The sequence below is a fragment of the Labeo rohita genome, chromosome 7 (assembly GCF_022985175.1).
Source record: "Labeo rohita strain BAU-BD-2019 chromosome 7, IGBB_LRoh.1.0, whole genome shotgun sequence".
Lineage (NCBI taxonomy): Eukaryota > Metazoa > Chordata > Actinopteri > Cypriniformes > Cyprinidae > Labeo > Labeo rohita.
The window spans coordinates 38,756,033-38,782,112 of NC_066875.1; the positions used below are offsets into that span (position 1 = coordinate 38,756,033).

General features: G+C 36.8%; 1 protein-coding gene across 1 annotated transcript; it reads right to left on the reverse strand.

Annotated features, from left to right (window-relative positions):
* LOC127167559 (uncharacterized) lies at positions 1-14,837 on the reverse strand. The gene is made up of 12 exons (XM_051113688.1): positions 14,622-14,837; positions 10,084-10,135; positions 9,898-9,981; positions 8,974-9,075; positions 8,620-8,660; positions 8,303-8,473; positions 2,993-3,109; positions 2,042-2,093; positions 1,845-1,928; positions 957-1,058; positions 822-862; positions 1-673 (listed from the first exon to the last, which is right to left on the reverse strand). The coding sequence occupies exons 1-12, from the start codon at positions 14,682-14,684 to the stop codon at positions 500-502; spliced, it is 1,083 nt and encodes a 360-aa protein (XP_050969645.1). The 5' UTR covers positions 14,685-14,837; the 3' UTR covers positions 1-499.
* Between the last annotated feature and the right edge of the window lie 11,243 nt (positions 14,838-26,080).

Here is a 26,080-nt window from a genome sequence, read left to right on the forward strand (position 1 = left end):
AAACAAGGGACCTGTGAACAACTATAACTAAACAAAAAAAACACACCTGTGGATAATTCAACATACCACAGTATTAAGAATCAAGCATATGTCAATTTTTGAACAGGGTCATTTTTATAAATTCAAATATTATTTTCTCTTGTGGTCTATATTAACATTTTGTAGATTCTGCAAGGTGTATGTAAACTTTTGACCTCAACTGTATATGTGATTCCCAATAACACAACAGTGCACTTCTAAATCTTTGGTTAGGCCAGACTTTACTATTTAAATGCGTAGAATGTGTCAATATGTAATACACTTTTTGAGGCAACATAAATAAGCAGCTTCTTCTGTCTGTGGTTCTTGAAAATAATGCTTATCTCTATTGCCTCATAAAGTTGCGTTTCTTTCAGAAAATCTATATAGGATATGAGCATGGTCTTCCTGTGCTTATCAAACAACTTGTTACTTGTGGCTCTGATCAGTGGTTGACAGGGAAATCTATGTGATTCAAAATTTAAAGATCTCCCTGGGCTAAGTTTTCAAGGGCATCACCCTCACAGCGCATGCAGTGATAACCGAGGTCAGAGGTCACATCCCAGCAGCCCTGCTTTAGGTAGAAGTCCAGAGATGATTTGTTCCAGTCCAGCACAGTGAAATTCAGCTGCGTGCAACCAGCAGCCAGACCAAGCTGAGGGCGATCAGAAACAGAAACATGTAAAATCATACACAGTCAACAATAATCTAATTCTCATTTTGTTAACAACAGATTTCTTGCTAATGTAGTATGATTGTGTGCTATATGCTGTTTTTATCGGGTATAAATAAACTACCCTCACCTGGGAGACTTTGGACATCAGAGCCTTGCCAATGCCTTTCCCTGGAAATACTCACAGAAAACCATTATTCAGTCAAAAGGCTTACAATTTATTTTCAGTTCAAATAAACAAAAGCACACAGTGTGGTTTCCATACCTCTGAACTCTGGCATCACATACAGATCCTCCATGTACACCGCCCGACCTTTCCATGAACTGTATGTGTAGAAGTACAGAGAGTAGCCAACCTTGGTATGACCTGTAAAGAGATATACATATATGAATCGTCTCTGTCAGCTTGATGGCTAAAATACAAAGCACAAAACTCAAATATACTCCGGGCAAACAATACCAAGTTGTAAAACATACAGTTACCACAGTATTAGCACATTTGGACAGGCACTTAAAAGATAAGTTCACTAAAAAATGAAATTTTACCCTATCCAAGATTGAGATTAGTTTGATCAAGCACTGTCTACAAGTGAAAGCAGCCCTAAAGAGTTCTAAATATGTCAGTGGATCTAAGGATGAACTTTTTCACTGAAGGAAGAGTTATGGACCTGTATTATGGGCTTGTATTTTAGTTGAAAGCAACGCTTTCAAGTTAAAACGCCTTAATGATGGATTTGTTTCTTATAAACATGCAGTTTTTCTCTTCACAAGACATTAAATGGCTTATTGTGATGTTTTTATCAGCTGTTTGGACTCTTATTCTGACGGCACCCATTCACTGCAGAGGATCAAGTGTTTCATCTACATCTCGGATGGCCTGCAGGGTGAGTTAATTTTCGAAAAATATTAATTTTTGGGTAACTAATCTTGCATGAGTAAATGCCACAACAATGGCATGCAACGGCATGAAATGTGATGTCAGAAAACTGTGAAGTCAGAGAGGATAAAAGGGCAAAACAAGGTTATGTAACAACTATGCACTCAGGCTAGACATGACACACATGCTCAGATTAGATAACAACTATGTATCATAGTGCAGGGCACCGCTGGAGGGATGAATACTAAATCAAGCTGCCTGGTTCTTTTTTCTTACCATCTCTGGACTTAAGGTGTTCTGGCACTTCAGCAATGATTCCATGGAAAAAGGGGTTTTTGGAGAAGCCATCCTGCTCCAGATCTATAGTAGAGAAATATGACTGGTATCAGCTTCAAATTCTCACTCAATCAATCCACAGAACTATTTGTTCCAAAATAATATTTGTGTTGAAAAGATGTGACCATCAGGCCTACCTTTTTGTGTAATCTTGACCTGGTCAGAAACTTTCTCATGCTCTGCCAACTCCTGTTGGGAAGGATTTGACAGCAGAAACAGTTTAACCCACTATTGCGCAATCTTGCCTTGGTGACAAGCAAATTTTCTACACTTTGCAAACACATGAGGCATACAAAATGACAAAATATGATTAAAAATAAAACAATGACTAATAAGCCAAAGAAAGTTTCTCCTTTTATGACGGCCATGTGGATGATGCACATATTTGCTTGAGATAACGATCTCTTGAAAAGTATTTTTCCATCCATTGAACATTTAAAGTCATAAAATATTTGAAATAAAATTTATTAAATGTTTTAGTTGGGCAGTCAGGTACTATAGCGAATATTACAGTTTTTATTTAGATTTAATTTATCATCCATTAAAAGTATGCTTTGAATTCTGTTAGACTGTATCACAGCTGTTTGTTTTCACAATCTGTTTAAGTGTTTAATTTTTTATTTCCATTTTCGCACCGTAGCTAACAGGCTTTTTAGTAATTAGATCATTTAATTCTTGACGTGACAATGGCCTGTATAATGTACACTCTGATTTTCTCATTCTTTTATCTTCATTATTATGACGTCATTGCTCATCCACTATTCAAAGCACAAAAGTCGCAGCTGACAGCCTGACAGGTGAAGGCTGCTGCACGTTTCCGAGCATTTCGAATGCACTCCACTAGGCTCAATGACAGGAAAGTGTCAGGTTACAGTGAGCCAAATGAATATGGCTTACTGTAACTCTGTCATCGACAGCACTGATGTAATTACATACGCTACGCGTTAAAATAACAGGAGCGTTTGGAAGATAATGAAAGATTGCGCATGGTGTCTGTGACGCAGCAGATATGTGTTTCTATTTTTCTTAAGATTCTAAAATCGTCATAAATGGACGCACGCCTATGACACGCGGGCACGTCGACTCACCAGTATCATCCGCGAGATGTCCTTACAGTCCTCGAGTGTGGCGGCCCGGATTGTGAAATCCATCCTGTGTTCAATAATAACAAACTGAGCAAAAAAAAAAAAAGCCCTGAGTGTTTGTCAACGTGGAATATTATGAAATGGAAATACGGAAGGGATGTGTTTATGTGGCTCTCACTGTCACGCGGCACTCAGAAACTGCTGAAACAGCGCCATCTGCAGGTTCTGGTGTGATAACACAGTTTCGTCATCACTATTAGCCATTCATACGATTATTGTAAAGAAACCTCTTAACCTTTTATTAAAAAGTGTTTCATGTTAGACGCTTATTATCACACATAGGCCTATCTAGAGCTAGATGTATGTACGTCATCATTCCACAGAAACAGTATATATTTAAGGGTTGACTCATCACTGCTGGTTTAACAGTTACTTTCATTCTTATACGTAACGCAGTGTTTATTATGCTGTTTAATATTAACTTGTGCTGATGCTGTGACTATTTCTAACTATTTCTGCCTCACACATTCTGTGGCTTCTTTCCTGAATCACTCAAACATAACGTAGCTTTATTCAACTATAATCAATATTATTATTATTATTATTATTATTAATAGCCACAGAAAATTAAATTAGAATTTGGAACGAGTAATTTACCGAATTGTAATTTATTTATTAATATGATAATATACAAAAGTAATGATTTCTATAGGAGGCATTTTAAAATTACTATCATCTATCTATCTATCTATCTATCTATCTATCTATCTATCTGTCTGTCTGTCTGTCTATCTGTATGTCTGTCTGTCTATCTATCTATCTGTCTATCTAGCTCTCTGTCTGTCTGTCTATCTATCTATCTGTCTGTCTCGCTCTCTCTCTCTCCTCTCTGTCTGTCTATCTATCTATCTGTCGGTCTGTTTATCTATCTATCTATCTATCTGTCTGTCTGTCTGTCTATCTGTCTCTCTGTATGAATGTTTATCTATCTAGCTGTCTATCTATCTATCTATCTATCTGTATGTCTGTCTGTCTGTCTATCTGTCTCTCTGTATGTCTATCTATCTAGCTGTCTATCTATCTATCTGTATGTCTGTCTGTCTGTCTGTGTCTATCTATCTGTCTGTCTGTCTATCTAGCTGTCTGTCTGTCTGTCTATCTATCTATCTGTCTATCTATATATATATCAGTCTGTCTGTCTATCTATCTATCTGTCTGTCTGTCTATCTATCTATCTATCTGTCTGTCTGTCTGTCTGTCTGTCTATCTATCTGTCTGTCTATCTATCTATCTATCTGTCTATCTATCTATCTATCTATCTATCTGTCTGTCTGTCTGTCTATCTATCTATCTGTCTGTCTGTCTGTCTGTCTGTCTATCTGTCTATCTATCTATCTATCTATCTATCTATCTATCTATCTATCTATCTATCTATCTGTCTGTCTGTCTGTCTGTCTGTCTAGTGTAGTCATATTGATTCATCAAGTGTATAAGCAAAATCGATGAAGCATTTGGGCTTTTGATGAATTTAGAAAGGGATGAATGTAACAGGTTGATTATAATGTGAGTTCTGTGTCCTGCTATGATTTATCTTATGGCCACTGATTCAAAAATGAGCTTTGATGGCATTTACTATGTTTATTTTATGATTACTTACGCATAGTTTTGTTCTACACTAATCTAGATCACACTGTTTTAAAAGCTTTTAGTCAAGTAAAAACACATGTAGCAAAACCATGGACAAATGTACTTTTATCAGTGGCCAACAGATTCCACATTACACTGGATACAGCAGCTTGTAACCTTTTTGCCATCATCTTCACAATGAGGCTACACAGAGCTTCTCTAAAGTGCTACAAAATAACAGTTCAATCCTAAAAGATCATACCAGTTACTTACTAAGTAACTAAAGAGGCCGAGGTGCTTATGGACATAGCACAGTATGATTGGCCATAATGCAGCCTGCAGCCAGTAGAATTCTTCTCTATCAGTACGCGTCCTGCTACTCACAGCACAGATTGTGAAAGCAGACTGCAGTTTTTGTCATTCATGATAACAAACAGAAACAAAGTGTAGAGACGATGTAAATAATAGATTCAGTATGCAGTGTAGAAAGCTTCATTAATTAAAATGCAGGAAAATTTTAACATTAAAATTTTAGGAACACTGTTGTTTGATTGCGCTCTATTTCGTCAACAAAAATAATTCCAAAGAACATCACAGCTGAGCCGCTGCACATCTCCAACCAAACACAGCGCTGTTTATGATTGAATCTACATTTTTGAACAAATCTAGTGAGTCAGTGATTCAGTGACCCATTCATATAGAGAGTCACTTGCTTCGTTCGTAAATTAATCAGACGTTTAAATGAATCGACTGAATGAATGATTCAGTGATTTGCTGCAACCTACTGGCGATTCCAGTTTAATTTTTAAAGTATAAATTGAGTCATTAAAAACGTTTAATATTTCTGTATTCAAAAGTTAAATTTAAAACATTAATCTCATAACATTATTATTATGAAATGCATTAATGCCACCTCTAATTCTTGTCAAATAATCTGTAAATATTCCATGTTGCCACATTTGCACTCTTCCATGCCATGCAAAGATGAATTGTTGTTGCTGATTTATTTTGATTGGTAACTTATTTTTCCATTCATTAATTCATTCAAAGTTAGAAAAATGGCATTACAAAGTTTTAAAAGTAATAATAATAAACTTTAAGGAGTCAAATATCGCCTTACAATGGGAAGGTTCATTTCTGTCATTGAGAAGAAGGTGTTCCTAAATATTTTTTTTAAAGTAGGAGCACTAGTGCTCCTGAAAAGAAACGTAAGCCCCTAGTCCCTAATAATGTAATGCTACCTGTTAAAACTAACTGCAAACATTTATGCAAAGTGTATTAAAACTATTAAATATAATCTATAAATCATGTGATATCATCTGTACCACTAAACATTGAAGTGTTTTTAGGGCTTAGCTAATCTGGCCAATAAGAGACAATTACTAATCATTCTCAGATTTTATTAAATGATTGTTTCATTTCACTAATCTATCTTTTTTTATTATTATTAAACACAAGGTGTCATTAATGGCGCTTACATTATAACGCACAAATACACACTTTCTATGTTGGCATTAGTGGTAGTGCATTGGCATGGTTCAAATCGTATCTATCTGACCGCCATCAATTCGTGGCAGTAAATGATGAGGTATCATATCGATCTCAAGTGCAGTATGGAGTACCACAAGGCTCAGTACTAGGGCCGTTACTCTTTACGCTTTACATGTTACCCTTGGGTGATATCATCAGGAAATATGGTGTTAGCTTTCACTGCTATGCTGATGATACCCAGCTCTATATTTCTTCGCGGCCTGGCGAAACGTACCAATTTGAAAAACTAATGGATTGTGTAGTTGAGTTAAAAAATTGGATGACAAGTAATTTCTTACTGCTAAATTCTGAAAAAACAGAGGTGTTAGTTATTGGGCCTAAAACCTCAGCGTGTAATAACCTAAAACACTGTCTAATACTTGATGGCTGTTCTGTCAATTCTTCGTCATCAGTTAGGAACCTAGGTGTGCTATTTGATGGTAATCTTTCCTTTGAAAACCACATCTCTAGTATTTGCAAAACTGCATTTTTCCATCTCAAAAATATATCTAAACTACGACCTATGCTATCAATGTCAAATGCTGAAACATTAATTCATGCGTTTATGACCTCACGGTTAGATTATTGTAATGCTTTATTGGGTGGTTGTTCTGCTCATTAATAAACAAACTCCAGCTGGTCCAAAATGCAGCAGCTAGAGTTCTTACTAGAACCAAAAAGTATGATCATATTAGCCCGGTTCTGTCTACACTGCACTGGCTCCCTATTAAACATCGTATAGATTTTAAAATCTTGCTAATTACTTATAAAGCCCTGAATGGTTTAGCTCCCCAGTACCTGAGTGAGCTCTTATCGCATTATAGTCCCTCACGTCCGCTGCGTTCTCAAAACTCTGGCAATTTGATAATACCGAGAATATCAAAATCAACCGCGGGCGGCAGATCTTTTTCTTATTTAGCGCCCAAACTCTGGAACAATCTACCCTACAATGTTTGGGACGCAGACACACTCTGTGAGCTCTGTCAGTTTAAATCTAGATTAAAGACCCATCTCTTTAACCTTGCTTACACATAACAAATCCACATTCTTATAATTCAAATCCATTAAAGGATTGTTAGGCTGCACTAATTAGGTCAACCGGAACCGGGAACACTTCCCATAACACCCGATGTACTCGGTGCATCGTCAGAAGAATGGCATCTACGCTAATATTAGTCTGTTTCTCTCTTATTCCGAGGTCACATTAACCACCAGATCCAGTCCGTATCCAGATCAGATGGTCACTGCAGTCCCCCGGATCCAGTCCGAACCCAGCCCAGACGGTGGATCAGCACCTAGAGACGACCTCTACAGCCCTGAATGTCAGCGGAGTCCACATCAACTAGATGAGCCCCAGAGACGGATCCACATTAAAGACCACATCACCTAGACGGCTGTCGGCACAAGACCACGGGAACTTTGGCCAGAGGAGAACTGGCCCCCGACTGAGCCTGGTTTCTCCCAAGGTTTTCCATTTGTCACCGATGGAGTTTTGGTTCCTTGCCGCTGTCGCCTCTGGCTTGCTTAGTTGGGGACACTTTCTCTTAACACAATATTGCATTTTATTTTATTGTTTTTGATTAACTACCTTTACCTATAATGTGAGTGTTTAGTGTTGCCTTTGGCATTGTTGATGTACTGTTTCCTATTTAATACTGTACAGCCGCCTTGTCACAATTCTGTATTGTTAAAGGCGGTATATAAATAAAGGTGACTTGACTTGACTTGACATACACTGCCAACACACATTAATGTTCAAACAACATGAAAAAGTAAACTTAGCATCCGATGACCCCTTTAATATATATATGGTAGAAAATTTACAAAACATCTTCATGGAACATGCTCTTTACTTAATAACCTAATGATTTTTGGCATAAAAGAAAAATCGATTGCTACAAATATACCTGTGCTTCTTAAGACTAGTGTTTAAGTGTTTGTGGTCCAGGGTCGCATGGCTATTTAAATAAAACCTCTAGGAACAACCTCTAAGAGCAACAGTTCTAAATTCTAAATACAAATGATTGTAACAGCAGCAAATATAATAATTTCACTTCCACTCTTTCCACTAATAGAAAAATGATTATGTCATAATTTGACCAATACATATGCAATTCCACAGTGGTTGACAAGGGAATCTGTGCGCCTCAAAATTTAAAGATCACTCTGGGCTAAGTGTTCAAGGGCATCGCCCTCACAGCGCATGCAGTGATAGCCAACGTCAGAGGTCACATCACAGCAGCCCTCCTTTAGGTAGAAGTCCAGAGATGATTTGTTCCAGTCCAGCACAGTGAAATTCAGCTGTGTGCAACCGGCAGCCAGACCAAGCTGAGGGTGATCGTAAGCACAAACATGTAAAATGTACACAGTCAACAATAATCTAATTCTCAATTTGTTAACAACAGATTTCTTGCTAATGTAGAATGATTGTGTGCCATATGCAACTATTATCGAGTATAAATAAACAACCTCACCTGGGAGACTTTGGACATCAGAGCCTTGCCAATGCCTTTCTCTGAAAATAGTCCAAGAAAAACATTTTTAGTCAAAAGGCTTACAATTTATTTATTTATTTTTTTTAAAGATTTATTTTTGGCATTTTCGCATTTATTTTGACAGGACAGTATAGCAGTGACAGGAAACGAAGTGGGAGAGAGATAGAGGGGTGGGATCTGGAAATGTCCAAAGGCCGGGACTCGACTCAGGACGCCCGGAGCACAATGGCGCTACATGTTGGCTTGCTGCCTAAAAGGCTATCGGCACCGACAAAAGACTTACAATTTATTTTTAATTTAAATAAACAAAAGCACACAGTGTGGTTTCCATACCTCTGAACTCTGGCATCACATACAGATCCTCCATGTACACCGCCCGACCTTTAAATGAACTGTATGCGTAGAAGTAAAGACAGTAACCAACTTTGGTATGACCTGTCAAGAGATATATATGAATCAACTCTGTCAGCTTGATGGCTAAAATAAAAAAAAATTAAAAATGACAATACTGTCAAAGTTGTTTCTTCAACAGAACCGATTTTGAGAAATTTAGGATTACATCAGAATGAGAGTCCAAATGGCTGATAAAATCAAGTAATCCACATGACTGCAGTCCATTAATTAATGTCTTCTATCTATAATATTGCTTTCTCCATTGAAAAAGTCATCTGGTCTGAATCAGGAGAGAAATCAGAAGCACTGCTTACAAGCAAAAACAGTCCACACAGGTTTTCACTTTGCAATACATTAATCCATGGACTGGAGTCGTCTGGAGGACTTGTGGTCTATTGTGATGTTTTTATTAGATTCTCATTCTGACGGCACCCATTTACTGCAGAGGACACATTGGTGAGCAAGTGATGTAATGATAAATTTCTCCAAATCTGTTTTGATGAAGAAACGTCTACATCTCGGATGGCCTGCAGGGTAAATTTTCATCAAATTTTTATTTTTGGATAAACTACTATTGAATGAGTAAATGCCGCAACAATATATATGTTGTGGCGATGTTAAAAATGGTGTAGAAAATGCATATATGTAACCGTGAGGAAGTAAAGTCAAGGAGGATAAAATGCCAAAACAACGTTATGTAACAACTATGTACTCAGGGTAGACATGACACACATGCTCAGATTAAATAACAAATATGTGTCATAGTGCAGGTTACCGAAGGACAGCAGTTTTTATCTTATGTTTGAATAAGATTGTTCATCCCAGATGAATACTGAATCAAGCGGCCTGGGTCTTTTTTCTCACCCTCTCTGGACTTAAGGTGTTCTGGCACTTCAGCAATGATTGCATGAAAAAAAGGGTTTTTAGAGAAGCCATCCTGCTCCAGAGCTGTAATAGAGAAATATGTTTGGTATTAGCTTCAAATTAAAGCAAGTCACACTATTATTTATTCCAAAATAGTATTTGTATTGAAAAGACCATCAGACCTACCTTCTTGTGTAATCTTCACCTGGTCAGAAAGTTTCTCATACTCTGCCAATTCCTAGTGTGAAGGATTTGACAACAGAAACAGCTGCAATTTGATTTTTCCTTGGTGACAAACCAATTTTCTTCACTTTGCAAACATATGAGGCATACGTGATGACAATAATATGATTAAAAATAAAAGAATGACTAATAAGCCAAAAAAAGTTAAGCAAAGTATTTAACTAACATAACTAACATAACTAACAAGCTTTTAGTAATTAGGACCATTTAATTGACAATAGCCTGTGTAACGTAGTGGTCACGCTACACTCTGATTTTCTGATCTCTTGATTTTCTGCCCCCTAGAGTCAAGGTACGCATTCACCTTAAGAACTTAAATATTCCAAATGCAATGACTTTAGTTTTCTTCTTGTTTAAATGAAGAAAGTTTTGAGAACGCATAATTTTGAAAACGGGTTTCAATGTGCAAGTTTGACAGTGCCAACTACTGGCAAGACATACGTAATACAACATTTTTGGCAGTTTTCACAGATATGTATAAATGCGAATCGTTTTGAAAACGTCATGTATACGTGAAACTTTTTAAAAACACAAGGGAGACGTTTCCGTTTTGACTACATTGTTGTCGTGTAAATGTAGTCTTATGCTCTCTTAAACTCACATAATAACCTCTCCCTTCTAATTATGACCTGAACCATTAGAGGACCATCCCAGAAACCCCAACCCAGTTTTCCAGTCTGTCTGTCAGACCCCTGTGGACCCCTGTTGTGTGTTTCCCTCGTGTATGCCCTTATTTGGACTTTACGTTTCCGTTCCTTATTATTACGTCATTGCCTCTTGCTTCCCCCTGATTGGTTCCTTCTGTGTTTATATAAGTTTGGTTGTGTCTAGTTTAGTTTGTCGGTTCTTGTATTGTCATAGCTTGTGTTTACGTTGTGGTTGCTGTTCCCTGCTGTTTCCTGTACATTCAGTTTCCCTTTGGATTATTTAATAAACTCTATGTGCATTGGACCTCCTCTCTCCTCCTCGTCATTCCACGCACACAACTACGAGTTACACTGTCTAGAAGTATGTGATGACCGACATTGTCAAACGCATCTACACTGTAAAAAAATTTCCGTAACATTTACGGGAAAAAATGGCAGCTGTGGTTGCCAGAATTTTACCGTAAAACAATACAGTAGCAACGTTTTAAGTTTTACGGTTTTAACTTAAATTTACATTTAAATACCGTAATTTCATTAACTGATGTAACGTTAAAGGAACACTCCACTTTTTTTTTTTTTTTTGAAAATAGGCTCATTTTCCAACTCGCCTAGAGTTAAACAGTTGAGTTTTACTGTTTTCGAATGCATTCAGCCAATCTCCAGGTCTGGAGACTTAGCATAGCCATGTGACCCTGGACCACAAACACAGTCTTAAGTAGCACAGGTATATTTGTAGCAACTGATTTTTCTTTTATGCATAGCTTAGCATAGATCATTGAATCTGATTAGACCGTTAGCATCTTGTTAGCAAATGACAAAAGAGTTTCGATATTTTTCCTATTTAAAACTGGGCTTTTCTGTAGTTACATTGTGTACTAAGACCGACGGAAAATGAAAAGCGAATTTCTAGGCTGATATGACAAGGAACTACACTCTCATTCCAGTGTAATAATCAAGGAATTGTGCTGCTGTACTATGGGTACACAATGTAACTACAGAAGAATCAAGTTTTAAATAAGAAAAATATTGAAACTCTTTAGTAATTTTTGAGCGAGATGCTAACGGCCTAAACAGATTCAATGATCTATGCTAAGCTACGCCAAAAGTGCTACCGCCAGACCCAGAGATCGGCTGACTAACCATTTAACTGGTTTTTACTGTAGCATTTTTACAGTTTCTTTCCATTATATTCACGGTCATTTACAGTGTAGTAGTACCAGCACTGATACTTTGCCAGAATCAGAATGTAAGCAAATACAATTTATTATCTTTATAAGCGCTGTCTCTGTGCTGTGATGCGGTTGGAAACCAGATTGAAACTTGTCCAGGTATCCATCTGAGTTTAAGTAGTTGTTCAGCTGATTAAAAACAACCTTTTCAATAATCTTGCCTATAAAAGGAAGATTTGATATGGGTCTATAGTTGCTCAGTATGGTGTTATCAAGATTTATTTTTTTCAGGAGGGGCTTAACAACTGCATTTTTTAGGGAGTTTGGAAAAGTCCCAGAAAGAAGTGAGGCGTTCACCACTTCTAACAGATCTGCTTCTAAACAGTTAAACACACTTTTGAAAAAAGATGTGGGAATTGTGTCAAGGTAGCAGGTTGACGATTTAAGGTGCTGCACTATCTCTTCCAAAATTGTGTTTTCTTCAAAAACAGACATAGTAGCTTATTTTTGGAATTGTGGTCGAACCTGTCCGACCTCTACATTACTTGAGGATGTGCTAAACATTTGTGAATGTTGCTGCTATCATAGCAGGGACCCGACACATATCACTGAGAGCTGCTATCAGTTGTTTTTGGTTCACCTACAGCAGATGGAGGAGGGTTTGGGCCCTGGCACTGCTGCATGTCCGGACAGCTCTCACAGGAGGAGGAGGGCGAGCTGGGCCTACAGGCTCTGGTGGTAGTGGGGCCTGCTGTTTTTTAGTTTTTTAGCAAAACAGTGGGAGAGCTCAGCCGGGATGGTGTCCATGAGCAGTGGCTATTTTGGCTGCGTGGTGTTATCAGTGCCCTTGTGGGATGTGTCAACCACATGACAACTCGGAAGCTGATATTAAGTTCTTTGTAGCCATGTATTCAGCCCAAGCAACCATGAAAACACGTTAATTGCCCTTGCTGGGAGTGGTCCACTGATGAACGACTGAACTTTAAGTCTTTAAAGTGTTTCAACGTGATCTTAATTTAATGGCGCAATCGACACTTTCTATTCATTTTTTTCATTTTTGTCAGCAACAGCCATAATAGATTTAATTTGTTTGTGCAGGGGGCATTTTTGTCCAATTTAGTGTAATTTTTTGCCCCAAGTCCTCGTGGCCAGGGGAAAGCTAAGCCTTCCCCAGCCTTACACATGCTCTGCCTATGGCTAGTGTCTGCTAGTTTTCATTCTGTAACCTACTTATTCTACAGATCTGTGTACCAGTGTTAAATGCTACTGTTTTTGAGAGCGTTGATACCGTTTCTGACAGATAATGTCATGATTTTTTTTTGCGTTTCCCTTTTTGAATGTGATATCCTGTCAACAATAACCGGTCCATGGGCTTTTTTGATTACTGTCAGTTTAAGTGCCGGCGATACAGTGTTGCCAGATATTGCTATTAAAACAAACAAAAACCAAAAAATAAATCGAAATTATTTCAAATCTTGTGCAAATAAGATAAAGATATCGCTGATTCTGAATTGAAACTTCCTACTTTATAACCTTTCTAAAGTGTCAGTTTAAGTATAAAAGACAAGTCCAAAAACTCTTATAATATAATGGATCTGGCAACACGGAGGCTGCGTCCGCGCCCTCACTCACAACTCTCTCAAGCCTTGTTCACTCCGCCAGCGTCTCCCAGCGATCATTTTCACACCACGGATTCTAGACTGAATTATACATGTCATGCAGACATTCATATGAGGATATTAACAGCAATTAGTCATTCAGAGAACAAATTGTATTTTTCAACATCAAAAATTTTGAAAAAACTTGACCTCATTTACATTTTCTAATTCTCTTTAATGTATTTGCCCTGATTTAATTCTGTGAAATTTATCTATAGCCTATTTATATTATTTTGTCGTCATTATTTGTTTTAAGCAGTTAAAAATTGTACTTGTGAACCATGATTGACATGTTTTTTTGTTTGTTTTGTTTTGTTTTTTTGGAGTGCCCGTTTTGTTTGGGGCTGAAAATTGTCCATCCAGTCTGTCAACACTGTTTACGATTCAAAACACAAAAGTCACGGGTAACAGGTGAAGGCTGCTGCACGTTGTATTCCAAACGAGTTTGGGCACCTCTGCATTACTTTTTTTTTTTAATTAGAAGCAAAACATACACATTAATAACAAGACATCCAAATAAAAATAACAAAAAAATAAATAAATGAATAAATAAAAATTCGCGTTTACACTTTAAATTTTAGATATAAATATACAAAAATACAATTTAATAAGAATACAGACAAATACAACCAAATGTCAATACGCCAAACCACAACATATATAATTTCACTTTCCAATTAATTTTAACTTTAGCAAATACAGTTGTACCTTTACATTTTTTACTATCAAAACATTGGAGAGAATCCATATATGAATGAAAATCAATCATAAAAACCTTTAAACAAGGTTAGAATAATTTATTCTACTTTTATGAAGCGGCACTGTAAGTAGTACAGCTTACTGTAACTCTGTCATCAACAACACTGATGCAATTACATACGTTACACGATAATGAAAGATTGCGCATTCTGTCTATGACGTAGCAGATATGTGTTTTTATTTTTCATAAGATTCTAAAATCGTCATAAATGGACACATGCCTATGACACGTGGACGCATCCACTCACCAGTATCATCCGCGAAATGTCCTTACAGTCCTCGAGTGTGGCGGCCCTGATTGTGAAATCCATCCTGTGTTCAATAATAAAAAACTGAGCAAAAGAAAAACTCAAACTACACTCTTTCAGTGTTTTCGTAAGCTTGGCCCTGAAGACTGAAGTTGCTGCTGCTTCGGGAGACACTGCACTGTTATATTGTGCTTGAATAGTGTCAAATCGCTTGAATGTTCTAATTGGCAAATCTGAAAAAAAAAAAAAAAAAAAAAAAAAATGAGATAAGAGTTGATGAAATGATAAGAGTTTTGCGAGGACGCAGAAGTGGCCCGATAGGAGCAGGGACAGATCAGTCAGCTGTCACTTTTCACACTGGCCTGTGGACATCAGACATTCATTACCTGTCCTGGTCATGATCAAATATTTTAGCTTTACTTGGCAGCATAAGGGAAAAGTATGCATTTATTTGTAAATGTAACTTTTTGAAAACGAAAGTAAATGAGTTGAAAAATGTCTTATCCTGTGGCTCCCTCTAGTGGACTTCAATTGTCCTCTAGAGAGGGCATTTTTGCTCAACTAATGCAAGTCTATACGAATTTTTTGATAATTATTTGTGACCCTGCACCACAAAACCAGTCTTAAGTACCACAGGTATATTTGTAGTAATAGCCAAAAATCCACTAGGATATTAAGTAAAGATCATTGCTAGGAACTTAATTTGGACAACTTTAAAGGCATTTAGATTTAGTTGTATACCAGCCAAATATTGTCCTATCATACCCATACATCAATGGAAAGCTTATTTATTCGCTTTCAAACGACACATCTCAATTTAAAAAAACTGACCCTTATGACTGGTTTTGTGGTCCTGGGTCACATTTATACAAAAATTGTCTCATCAGCTAGAAAAGATATAGCAACAAACTACATTCAGGTCCAAGGACTCCGCCGAGGCTGCATGGTGCTTGTAGCATTAAAGCTCTAGGAGAACATACAGTACAGTATATTCTACAAAAAGTTTAAATATGAAGTTTAAATAGTAAAACAGTATGTTGGCTTTCTCAAGCTAGCTAATAACTTCAAAAACATCAGTGTGGTGGATCAATGAATGTGGAAAAAAGGGAAAAGATGTACTCCAGGTGTATACAGTAGATGATTAACACCAAACACTAGAAAATCAGTCCAGTCTCCCCAACTGTAAATGTCACTGGCTATTAAGTCTTGTGTTGCTTATAATAATGAGGTCGATATCACATAAGCAGTCTTTCAGAATGCGCTCAGTTACATGTAGATGCATACTGTATGCATAGCTCTGGAATGGTAAGTATGAGAGTGGAAGCAAAAATTCACACTACAAAAAACTAGACTACACCACTGGGCTGCCGTATAAATGTTATATATAACACAGATATATAGAGATATAGAGATATATACATATAGAGATCTATATATGTATATAGATATATATATAAGTTCTACACACATCTACAGCATATCTAAATTCAGTTTTAGATTGCATATGTAGCCGCCTCATAATATGATCATATAGCTGTGAGCTCATTAAATGTAAGGCCTACAATAAATAGGGCCACACATTTCACAGCCAACACTCGCACCACAAAGTCACTGTTCAACTCAGGGGTGTAAACGGTATTTTCAGAGTTTGTATGCTGCTAAAAATAGATTCGTGGGCTAGTTAGACGGATAGGGTGTGGATGCTTTCAGCTGAACAGTTATATTCAGATTTGCTCTCAGAAACTGGCCTCTTGCCACTTAAAACAGGTCCAGTGTTAAAGTAACGGGCGCTGCTGACTGAACCGTTGTCTGAGGCTGACTAACGTAAGCGAGGGGAAAATGATGCCGTTTTCCATCAGCTACGCATGATCATCAGATGACGTATGTAAAAGATCCAGCTGCATGCTGTGAAACAGTGCCTGCGAACGCGCGCGCTTCTGTCCATTCAACGGGATGAGGGCGCGTGGGTTTCAGACGGAAACAGCTAATTGTGCTCTATCCTTGAGTAGGCTGAATAAACAGGTGAGGGCGAGAAAATCTTGAAAGACCAGACGAAAGCAACATCTTAAGACAAAATGCTACTTAAGTTACGCCAATCCTTTATCAGAGCCATCAATTTGTACAGGCCAACAACCCCAGAAGGCTAATTCTGAGACACTTTAATTAGTTACTTTAATTTCTAACGTTTTAAGTGCGTTTTGTTTTGAATTACGCACAGTTATAACACTGTAGACGCTGGCATCGTTTTTTTTTTTAAATACAACTTGCTTTTTGCTTTGTAAATACTACAGTAGAGGGTTTGCACTTATGTCTCGATTTGGTCAGTTAGTCAGTTGATCATCCTGGATGTAAACAACAACGTGGGCTGCATGGTCATTGTACTACTAAAAAGGTTGTTCTGCTAATTTATGCTGTCTAAACCACAGAAAAACATGGGGAAGCTGCTAAATCATACACAGAAGGACTATTCTATAAGGGGCGCAATATTTTGACAAACTGAATATGATAGGTGATAAAGGTATGTACGATCAGTATTAATTAAGATATTAGCCTAATATTTCACCTACCTGACCAGAAATGATAAGAACAAACATGAATGTTGTCAAGATTCTTGCTAACCACAAATACCTTTTGTACTCTTCTCCTTGATTTGTGATAACTTTTGGCGGTCTGTAGTACTCCAAATGTTTTTCCCGGGCCGACCGAATAGTACAGGCCAAAACATGAATATAACTGAGCATTTTCAGCAGCAATAATCAGCAAAATATGCAAGTTTTGTTCGGTTCAGTGGCATTGTTTACGCTCAGTACCGCCAATATGGCCAATTGGTGATGGTCGTGAAAACACTCTATTGTATGATTTGTCAACTCACATTCTTGAGGTAGTAGTTGTGCTTTTTTGGGAACCAGTGCGAAAACTTGTGTTAAAAAAAAGTAGGCCAGTGTGGAAAAAAACAGCAGCTTATGTTGTATGTAGTGTATTAAATGAATAAACAAAAGATAAAACTGTCTTCAAGTAAAGTTAACCACAGACCTTTAATTAACTCGTAAATCCAGCACTGACATTTCAGGCAGTTAGGGATCGAACACATAACTGGAAAATGTTAATTCTCTTCTGGGTTTTAGGGCCACAAACTAAACAGCTGTATTTGTGACTGAAATGTCAAGGACATCACTGACGCAAAAGAGGACCTGTGAGTGATCCACAGTTTTATGAAAATGTTAAAGGTGTGGCAACATGAAAGGAGAAAATTGATTTTTTTTCTTTACGCTGCATGGTGCCCCAGTATAGGCTCATTAGTATCAGGTTAGCGCCAAGAACCATTATATAACTGACATTAACACTCCTAACTACAGCGCTTAGAAAACTCATGCATTCATGGAAAAATAGCAGCCCTGACATCACAACCAGTAGCCTCAGACTCTTTTACACACACCTAAAAAAAAACTGATGGAAGAACAGAGGGACAGTCACTCAGCACATGAGATGTAAGAACCTTTAAACAGAATTTGATTGATCCAAACATAAGTGAAAAAATATGGATCTTAGTGATATGTTAAGGGTCGCTATTATGCTTTTTCACTTTTTGAACTTTAGTTTGGAGTCCACTCCGAAAGGAGATATTTTGTTTTTAAAAAATCCCTTTTCAGGGATTCAACCAAACGGCTCCTTTGGACTACAGCATTTGTTTTCTTCATGCAATGATGTCACAACCCGGACCATTAGAATATCATTAAAATAAATCCCACCCACGGAAATTCAAATTGTTGGAGGGAGGGTAGGGACGAGGTGGGGGATTAGCCTAACTTTAGCGATGCAGCGCAGAGAACCACTTCAACAAGCCACAGCGTGGCGGATATAAGCACAAGCACTGACTAGAGTGGACGCTTTAGAGCTGTAACGCACCACAGACGTTGCAATACAGGGGGTCGAAACACATGCCAAAGCCACAATCTACTTCGGTTGCACGTCAGAGCCGTAACGCGCAGCAGACGTGTGCAGTGTGTCTTAATAGATTTATTCATCATTGTAGATAGCTTCACTTATAACGCAAGTGTTTTTTAAAATGCATAAACTTGCACTAGAATAGGCTAGGCTGATCAGTGATGATGTTCTTTGATAATGTTAGGCTGCTTTTAGCTTTATGCTGGAGCTGGTTTCAGGTAATGAAACTAAGTATGTAAATAATTAAATACATTAGCACAATAATATCATGCATTGGCGATCTCGCAGGCTGATGATAGGGCCCAACACTACTGTAGCGTATTATTTACGCACCCTCCATGCATCCTAGGTGTATATGACTTCCTTCTTTCAGACGAATGCAATCTGAGTTATATTAAAATTTATCCTGGCACTCCCAAGCTTCATTAACCCCCCGGAGCGAATCGAAAAAAAATATCCATATTTAAAACGTAAGAATCACTTCAATCTAGCTTACACTAACAGTTGTACATGGAACTTGTTTCTCTGTACATGGAACTTGTCAGTACTGAAACACCGTCTAAGCTGTTCACCAATCGCAACGCAGTGGGAGAGCTAACCAATTACAACACATTTTGTTTTCGGAAGGCGGGCCTTCATTAAACCTGGAACTAATCGAGCCTTATGTGCCAGGCTGGGAGAGATGTATTGTAATAATGTAAATTATGTTAAAAATAATGCGTTTTTCGAACCACCAAGCATGAAAGCATGTTCTAGTACACCCCCAAATCAAAAGCATAATAGGACCCCTTTAACAGTCATTGTTAAGCAATATAAAAATAGACTGAATTTAAATGTAAACAGTACACAAATAACAGTCTACGCCCAAAATAACATCAGCTGAGGGTCCACTTGTAGCCTATATAATGCGCTCTCCTCTTGATCTTATGCAGGGCAGGAAACCGTCTTCCTTTCCTGTTTAGTCTATGACGTGATGACATTCCATTATATAACTGACATTAACACTCCTAACTACAGCGCTTAGAAAACTCATGGATTCATGGAAAAATAGCAGCCCTGACATCACAACCAGTAGCCTCAGACTCTTTTATACACACCTAAAAAAGAACTGATGGAAGAACAGAGACACAGTCTCTCAGCACATGAGATGTAAGAACCTTTAAACAGAATTTGATTGATCCAAACATAAGTGAAAAAATATGGATCTTAGTGATATTTAACAGTAACTGTTACACAATATAAAAATAGACTGAATTTAAATGTAAACGGTGCACAAATAACAGTCTCCGCCCAAAATAACATCAGCTGAAGGTCCACTCGTAGCCTATATAATGCATTCTCCTCTTGATCTTGTGCAGGGCAGGAAACCGTCTTCCTTTCCTATTTAGTCTATGACGTGATGACATTCCTTTTCTGCTACTATAGTATCTTTTTGGGGTGCTTTCATCATTTTAAATGTGGCATGATGAAACTTCAGGCAACTGCATAAAGGTTTTATTTAGATATACACTACCAGTCAAAAGTTTTTGAACAAAGATTTAAGATTTTTTAATGTTTTTTTAAAGAAGTCTCTTCTGCTCACCAATTCTGCATTTATCGGATCCAAAGTACAGCAAAAACATCAAAACTGTGAAATATTTGTACTATTTAAAATAAGTTTTCTATTTAAATATATTTTAAAGTGTAATTTATTTCTGTGAACAAAGCTAAATTTTCAGCATCATTAGTCTTCAGTGTCACGTGATCCTTCATAAATCATTAAAATATGCTGATTTGCTGTTCAAGACACATTTTTGATTATATTATTATCAATATTTAAAACAGTTGAGCACATTTTTTAGAATTCTTTGATGAATAGAAAGATCAGATCAGCATTTATCTGTAATAAAAAGCTTTTGTAACATTATACACTATACCATATAAAAGTCTGGAGTTGGTATAACTATTTTTGCGAAAGAAATCATAGAAATCAATACTTTTATTTAGCAAGGATGCTTTCAATTGATCAAAAGTGATGATAAAGACATTTATAATGTTACAAAAGATTTCTATTTCAAATAAATGCTGATCTTCTGAACTTTCTATTTATCAAAGAAACCTGAAAAAAATCTACGTAGCTGTTTTCAACATAATAATAATAGCAAATCAGAATATTAGAATGATTTCTGAAGGATCATGTGACTGGAGTACTAATTCTAAAAATCCAAATTTGAAATCACAGGAATAAATTACATTTTTAAAATATTTAAATAGAATACTGTTATTTTAAATAGTAAAATTATTTCAAAATGTTACTGTTTTTGCTGTACTTTGGATCAAATAAATGCAGGCTTGGTAAGCAAAAGAGACTTCTTTAAAAAAACAGTAAAAATCTTACTGTTCAAAAATCTTTGACTGGTAGTGTTACTTTAAAAATAAAAAATAAAAAAATTGTGATCGTATTTAAAATAAAAAAGTTTAAAGGTTAGCACAGTCTGCTTTAATTTGCCTAGAGAACCTTTATGTAAAATCACTATTATCTGGACAATATTACAGTTGAATCACATTTTTTGTATGTAAAGCCCAATTAACAAACTTCTATCTGTTATGTAACTGCTATTCATATATTTATATATAGATCAGATAAAAAAGGAAATGAGCTCATAATCTAGCTGATGCAACTGAACCGCAAGAGAACTCAAGAGTGAAGAAAAGAAAAAAAAAATCCCCTTATTCCGTGTACAGGACTAACGTCCCTCTTTCCCATATTAGGAGAAGAACAACTGTTTGTCATCATGCCGTATCTGAGTGAGAAAATAGACTGAGCAAACGTTGCTTGTCTGCGTCCAGATGCAGTAAGCATTAGTCATGTGACATTACAGTGGAGCCGGTCAAGCTGTGGCTTTCCAGTATAAGACTTAATATTTTGTTAGACATTAACTGTTTCAGTCATTGAGTGAGCCATTCAAAACCTAACCTACTTCTGCTATTCATACTAAAGTAGTACATATATAGGTAAAACCTTATTCTATCATGGACAGCTCTTATCCACTCTACACTGACCTCTAGAAATGAACTGAAATAGCTGTTCTTTATGGTGTGTTTGAAGCCAAAACAAGCACGTACATTTTCTAGTACCTGTGTTATTTACACATCCAGACAAACGTGAGTAGAGGCACTCATGGACATAGTGTACACACCTACTCGTGCCAACAAGAAAGAACATAGAGGGATTTATTTTAGATAATGTGAGTGCTGTAGTGTGTTAGCACTGTTAGCTACGTACATTAAAAAAACTTTTCTAATGAGTAAAAAAACAAGAACATGAAATGGAAGCCTATTATTTGCTGATTGTTTCACAATTTTGACAGAAATGACCACATTTTAACTAAAAATTACCCTGAGTATTATATTAATTGGTGCTGACATAAAGATTTGGCATTTTTTTGTCCTTAATATTCTTTAAACAAACATGTTTTTGAGTAATCTAGTTGTAGGCTCCACATTTGGTTACACAAACATTTAACAAAACATTTATCTAGCATGGCACTGTAATCTTAAATTTAATTTAACTTGTGTTTGTGTTTTGTGTTTTTGTCACACGGCATGTGAGTACTAAACTAAGTTCTCTTTCATGTCTTATTGTGCTGTTTTATTGTGGGGGGGGAGGTGGGGGGAGGGTGTAAGTATAAAAAGAAACAAGTTTGAAACTATAAATACAACATACAGGTGTCCCCAGGAATACCCCACAGATCATTTATTATATCTTTTTGAAAAATCCCATTTTGCGTGGAAGCAGAAACACACTGTTTTCGTGCATGTCTCTTTACATGCAAATGAGCGCACACATCCGAACCAAGCGCACAGAAAGCGGCTGTCACATGGCATGTGAGTACTAAACTAAGTTCTCTTTCATGTCTTATACACACAAGTTTTTGTTAAATATACACAGGAGTTACAAAAATAGTCGGTTATGTTTGTGAAGGTAAACAGCTGGGAAAAAAATCACATTTTTATACTAGATCTGTGTGGCAGCATATACAGTAAATAAATCAATAGATCCACTGCTCTCTTGTTTCCTCTGAGGCTGGGACTCTAAATAGTGTTCTCTGCTCGTCTGTGCAGGCAATGACAGAACAGTTAGCATGCTTTACGTGAACTTTTGCCATGGCGTTAGAATTGGTACACTGTTGTCGCTTGCGAAAACTAAATAGCGGCACCGTAGGTGGAAACATGCAGATTAAGGGGCGGTAATATTATAATAAGATCCCCTGACTATGTCACGGGAGGAGCAAAATCTGACACTCTCATTTTTTCATATGCTTGCAGAAGGCGGCTTACCAAAACAAAGTTATTGGGTTGTCCTTTTTCATGTTTTCTGGGTTGATGCACTTGAGACCTGATTATAGCACTTAAACATGGAAAAAGCCTGACTTTAAGGGTTGTTTTGTCAGCTAAATCTAGCATGGTATTTGTCATGTTTGATTAAAAAGTAGACTGTTTATGTCTGTTCTATAACATTAGATGATTACTTATACTTTAACTGGGTTAATAGAAGCTCATCTAATTATGCAGCAGGCCTATATCAGACAGTTAGATTGATGTTATCCAAATGATAAAACTCCATGCCTGCAGGATACTGTAAGGTTGTGAACTCCAAGCACATTATGTTGGATATGCTGCATAAATTGTCACAAGTAATTTAATAATGCTGCTTATGGCCCGCTCGTATGTTACTAAATTTAGCAGCAGTGCTTTGTCAGAAGTGATACAAATATTCCTGCACGCAGCAGTCTCTGAATCTGCGACAGCAGACAGTCAAGTCCAGTACTTCTAAATGTCTTATTGTTCCAAATATATTTATATCATGTCATCCCTTCTGTACTTGAATAATGGTTCTCAGTCTTCCAGTACTATTTTTGCCCTTTGAAGAAGTTTTTTTCCCCTCACTTTATTTTGATTTTCTCCAACTCAGCTGATTACGCAATACAATTACAGATCAAGAATAACTGCAGAATAGTAAAATGATTGATGATATGTATATGTACTTATTTCTACACACATAAACAACAACAACTCTGAAACAGAAAAAAAACATCAACAACCATAAAAAAGGGTATTGAATTGAATAATATTACAACATAATGATTTTCAAACAAACAGCTAAATAAATAAATAAAAATAGAAGGACATTCAAAAAAACAACAACAACTGGTCATCCAAACAAATATGCACATTAACATCACAGGTATAAGAAAAAGATGCTCACGATGAAGTAGACTAGTAATCTATAGCCCTTTGAAGAAGTTTAGGGAGGTTTATTAAACAGACAGTAGTTAGTATTATCATTTTTAAATGAGCTACATTAACTGTTAGAATTTGGAGTTTCTCCAAATCGAGTATAAAAAGTGCAGTATACTTGTGAATGACATCTCTCACTATTTCATTTGAATCATATTTGTTATTCTAATTATTTGTTATTGACCTCATTATGATTAATCATCATGACTTAGCACTAGAAGAATGTATTTGTGCATGTTAATGAATATTCACTGTGAAACTCAAAGTTTCACACAGTCGCTTATCTAAAGCAAGTTAAACCACTTTAGCTCAAGCATAGCAAACTAAACTATCATAACACCCTTAGGCAATATCAGCCAGGATCGTCTTAATAAAATGTGGCGCTTTGGATCAAACATCTGCCTAATAGTTACTTGATTACAAGAGAGATTAAGAAAAAAATGTCCAGTTACGTCAATCACATTTTGGTCCATTAAAAATGTCTCCTTTTTAGAGTTGGCGCTGCCTGCTTTTTGAGATTTTCTTGTTTTTGTTGGAAAGGTTTAGTTTGGGCCTGTGAGATAAGATATGGAGGCTTTCAGAGAGAAGTGGGTGGTTACTCTGATTACTTAGATGTTGAGTTGAAGAAACAAAGCAGAAAACACTTTTTATGCTTTGCTTCGCTGAACTTCTCAGACTCCACAAATAGCAACCCCACCCCTAAAAAAACAACAAACCTTAATGGTCATTAGATTAAGATCACAGCTATCACCAAAAAGATCACAGCTATGACAAAGTCTTATCCAGAAATGGATGTATTTATTTTTATACAGCAGTTGGTATTAAATTAATAATTTTTTGCACACATGATGCCTTACTTGCTCATTGCCATCCTACTGGCAAAAACCTGAAGTGGCTTACGTCAAATGCTAACCCGTGACAATTGTTCAGTTATTCCTGCTTTGGCACTGTGCAGTGAACCTGGCACACCATGTTTTTCATGTTGGGTTTACTTGAAAGGCAGTGTGTTTGTACTGAATAAATTGGACTCGTTATGTATTTAGAGTATGTGTGTGTGTGTGTGTGTGTGTGTGTGTGTGTTTTGTTGGAGGGGGGGTTGGTTGGTGGCGTCACTGGCAGTTGTATAATAGCACCGCTGTGCTACCAGAGCTACTTTGGTGGGTGTTTCCCAAATCTTCTATTTGCTGATTACACAGGGGCTCAGTGTTCCTTTCTCAGTCCACACATATGGTATGAATTAACTCAATTCACTTTTACCTCTATTGAGAAACTAATTAAAACATCAAAAATATAAAAAAGACATCCCATATTCTTCCTTTAGGGACTCTAGTCTCAAAGAACCAAAATTTACTATTTAGTTGACATAATTTCACAAAACCAGACTGGTGGAAATTGTGTTCACCAATGTGTAGTGGACTAGAAAAGGATAAATGTGTACAGCATGGGAATAATGTCATACAATACAACAAAACAACAGTAGTATAGCATTGAGAAAGCACAGCATAACTATCAGTGCAGGAGATGCAGTGCAAACTACATTCTTAAAAATAAAGGTTCTTAATTCGCATTAGTGGTTCTATGAAGAACCTTGAACATTCATGAAACCTTTCAAATGCAGAAAAAGTTCTTTATAGTTGAAAAAGGTTCTTTTTAAATGTTCTTCAAAATGGTTCTTTTAGGAACTGTTCACTGAAAGGTTCTTTAGGGAACCAAAAATGGTTTGTCTATGGCATTACTGCAAAAACACCATTTTGGAACCTTTATTTTTTAAGAGTGTATGAACAACCTGTTTGCAAAACAGTGAGCTGCAATAAGCCATGCAGTGTCATCTAAGATGTTCATTTTTTTCTTCAGTCAAAAAGAAATTAAGGTTTTTTAGGAAAGCATTCCAGGATTTTTCTCCATATAGTGGACTTCAATGGTGGCCAATGGATTGAAGGTCCAAACTGCAGGCCGATCATTTCAACACTATCTCATGATCAATTCGTATGTATTTTATGAGGTGGCTAATTCGTACGACCTCACTCCTATGGTTTTGTTCGATCTGTAGGTTTAGGGGTGGGGTTAGGGGTAGGTCATTCGTACAAATTCATACAAATTAGGGAACTTGCCTTTTTAAAATATGTACAAATTACCTGCCTCATAAAATATGTACAAATTGCTGTGAGATCTGGTTGATTATTTCACTAGATAAGACCCTTATTCCTCTGCTGGGACCCTTTGAAGTTGCATTG